General features: G+C 61.8%; 1 protein-coding gene across 1 annotated transcript; it reads left to right on the forward strand.

Annotated features, from left to right (window-relative positions):
* Window positions 1–2020: 2020 nt before the first annotated feature.
* ZNF524 (zinc finger protein 524) lies at window positions 2021–2812 on the forward strand. The gene has a single exon (XM_007957303.1). The coding sequence runs from the start codon at window positions 2021–2023 to the stop codon at window positions 2810–2812; it is 792 nt and encodes a 263-aa protein (XP_007955494.1).
* Window positions 2813–3376: the final 564 nt, after the last annotated feature.

Consider the following 3376-nt stretch of genomic DNA (forward strand, 5'->3'; position numbering starts at 1 on the left):
TGGCACCCTCGCTCTCCGTTGTCCGGGCGCCGCTCATTGGCCACCGCCCCCGCAGGGCCCGCCCCGCGCGCACGGGCCTTGCCGCTGGGGCCAGCGGGCGCGCGCCTGGGCTGGGGTAGGGGGGCCGGAGGGGAGCGTCGAGGGGGTCATTCTCACTCCCTCGGTTCCAGAGACCCGGGTTCTATTCCAGGCCTCCCCACCGGAGCGAAGCCGGGCATCATGGAAAAGTGGTTGCCCCGCGGGGGACCTCAGCGTACGTTAAAAGGGGGTGCAGGTGACCCCAGCAGCTCCTCCGCCTAACTGCACCTGGTTGTTTTTTTAACCCCATGCTCTCAAGTGTATACCTTGCCTATAAATCCAGCCCCATCTCCCCACCGCTTTTTCATTCTGTACTCTCACAGACCCGGGCGCTCAGTGGGCCCTGGGACTAATCATATTGCCGTGAGGACGATGATGATGATGGTATGACGGTGACGGTGGTGGTGGTGGTGGTGACGGTATACTGAGTACTTGCTGCGTGGCACGCATGCCCCTTAACGCACTTGCTTTTCGAGCTACTCTGTGAAATACACCCATTTTACAGCCGAGGAAACTCAATCCATGACCTTCAGAGTCGCTGGCTCGTTCGTGGCAGAGCTGGATTCACACTGGGACAGAGGAACCTTACAATATCCTGTTGTCTCCTTGGGCCCGTTCCTTTTCACTCCCCAGACCACTGGAGTCAGCAAGATCTGGCCCTGCCAGTTATTGGTGGAGAACTTGGGCAATTGCCCTGACTTTCCCACGCTTCAGTTTTCCTGTTGCCAAAACGGGTGTGATGTGCCCTTATTCCAACAGTTGGTTCGAGGTTTAGCTGCTCATTATGATCTCAAACCAAAACCCATTGCCATTGAGTCGCTTCTGACTCCTAGGGACTCTGTAAGACAGAGTAGAACTGCCCCATAGGGTCTCCAAGGCTGTGAATCTTTGCAGAACGAGACTGCCTCATCTCTCTCCTGCAGAGCGCTGGTGGGTTCGAACCGCTGACCTGGTTAGCAACTGAATGCCTCAACCACTGTGCCACCAGAGCTGCTATCATGACCAGAGGAAAGCATGTCTCCTACATGATTCTTGTGGACTGACCACGTTAAGCGTCCTCCCTCCCCTCCTATCAAGGCGTCTTGGTGGTGCAACAGTTAAAGCTCAGCTGCTAGCCGGAAGGTTGGCAATTCCAGCCCATCAGCGGTTCCAAAGGGTAAAGGACTGTTGGTCAACTCCTTGAGAGTCACGCTTTGCCATCCAGTCCATTTCGATTCATAGCCACCCTGAAGGACAAAAGGTTTTCAAGGTGGCAATCTTTACGGGGGCCGGCTGCCACGTCTGTCTCCCACGGAGTGGCTGGTAACCACTGTAGCACTGGGGCGCCTCCCACAAATGCTACGGCCTAGGAAACCGTGGGGGGCACTTCTCTCTGTGACAGAGGGTCACAGCGATCAAAAATCGAGTCAGCAACACCCAGAAACAACAGCTCCGCAGATCACGTCTTGTGTGAGTAGACAGGGCGGTGATCTCATTTCGCACAGGCTTAACTGAGGCAGGGAACAGCTTGCCCAAGAACACAGAGAGAGTGACGGACCCAGGACTTGAACTCAAGATGTTTGACTCTAGAGCCCAGACTCTTGCGGTCAGATGCATTTCCTCACTGACGGCTCGGGGTCAAGCGTCACCTGGAGGAACGGCCTTCTTCCACTCCTGGAGCCCCTCCCCACTTCTGCCCCCAGGAAAGGGGGCAAGAACGCTTCTGAAAGCATTCGGGGGCTGTCTAAGCTGGTGCACCATAATTTCCATCTTTTGCCTACAGCACGGCTAGACTTGTGCATGTGCGTGAGATGGCCTCTGAGCCTAAGTCAAGAGACCGGATCCCGGGATGGGCAAGGTGTTGGGGCACACAGGGGCGCCCCAGACCCTACCCGCACTGACGCTGCCCCCTCTCTCCTCCTAGCCCGGCTCCGGTGCCCAGACCCAAGCCCCCCACTGCTCAATGGACACCCCCAGGCCAGACCCGTTGCCTTCGCCTTTGCCTAAGGAGGAAGACAGACCTCTGGCCTTCTCTCCTCCGGTTCCCGCCGGCCGCCGCGGCCGCCGTCCTGCGGGGGGCGCCTCGTCGCAGCCGAAGCTCAAGGCCGCCTCCCTCCCTCGGAAGCGGGGCCGACCCTCCAGGTCCGGGCAGGAGGCCCTGCTACCCCAGGGCCTGTCGTCGCCGGCCGGCAGTGGCGGAGGCAGCGACCTCTTGCTGATCGATGACCAGGGCGTGCCCTACACCGTGTCTGAGGGGACGGCGGCAGCGCGTGGGCCCGAGGGCACGGGCGCCAAGAAGGCCCCGCACTTTTGCGCCGTCTGCCTGCGCGCCTTCCCTTACCTGTCCGACCTGCAGCGCCACAGCATCTCCCACTCGGAGCTGAAGCCCCACGAGTGCAAGGATTGCGGCAAGACCTTCAAGCGCTCCAGCCACCTGCGGCGCCACTGCAACATCCATGCGGGCCTGCGGCCCTTCCGCTGCCCGCTCTGCCCCCGGCGCTTCCGCGAGGCGGGCGAGCTGGCGCACCACCAGCGCGTGCACTCGGGGGAGCGCCCCTACCAGTGCCCCGTCTGCCGGCTGCGCTTCACCGAGGCCAACACACTGCGGCGCCATGCCAAGCGGAAGCACCCCGACGCCCTGGGGGAAGCCCTGTGTCCCCCGGACCCCGGGCCTGAGCCTCCGTGGGACGACCGGGGCATCCCGGCCACACCGGAGGCGAACGAGGAGGGGCCGGAGGAGAGAGAGCCCGCCTGACCCACGGCCCTGGCCACCCCACCCCAGGCCAAGTTTAGAGCCGGTGCTGGAGCTGGGCCGGGGGGCCGGGACACCTTCATTTCCGGTGGTCTTCCCGTCGGGGGAGGGTGAGGACCTACACTTCCGGGTCCTGCTGCCTTGGGCCTTGCTCCCCCAGACTGACGGGCCCCTGGAGGCAGGGGTCGCCAAAATAAATCTCTGCCCGTTGGCTTCCTGTGTGTGCTTAGTGCCCGAGCGGGGGCGTGCTGTCCCTTCGCCTCGCCAACGCCCCTCCACGTGGAAGCCACCCGGAAGCTAGTGCGTGGAGTCCGCCAGACCCCCTCCACGTGCCTCATTAATGCAACGCCAGAGTGGCTCGGGGCAGACCTGTGCGCCCACTATGGCCCTCACATCCCAAAGCGCTCCCAGCGACTATGCATTCGAAGCCTGCCCTGCTAAACCAAGCTTCCGCCACTCCAGCCACACTCCCGGAAACTGCAGCCGCCACCTGGTCCCAGTTTCCTAGTCCTGGGGACCCACTGGATTCCGGTGGGACAAACAACTTGGACAGGATTTACAGACCAG

Source organism: Orycteropus afer, unplaced genomic scaffold, assembly GCF_000298275.1.
Source record: "Orycteropus afer afer isolate SDZICR_OR568_19922 unplaced genomic scaffold, OryAfe1.0 scaffold00726, whole genome shotgun sequence".
Taxonomy (NCBI): Eukaryota; Metazoa; Chordata; class Mammalia; order Tubulidentata; family Orycteropodidae; genus Orycteropus; species Orycteropus afer.

What these genes read in the sequence shown, in the direction of transcription:
- ZNF524 (XM_007957303.1), top strand. Translation starts at nt 2,021, where the DNA reads ATGGACACCCCCAGGCCAGACCCGTTGCCTTCGCCTTTGCCTAAGGAG.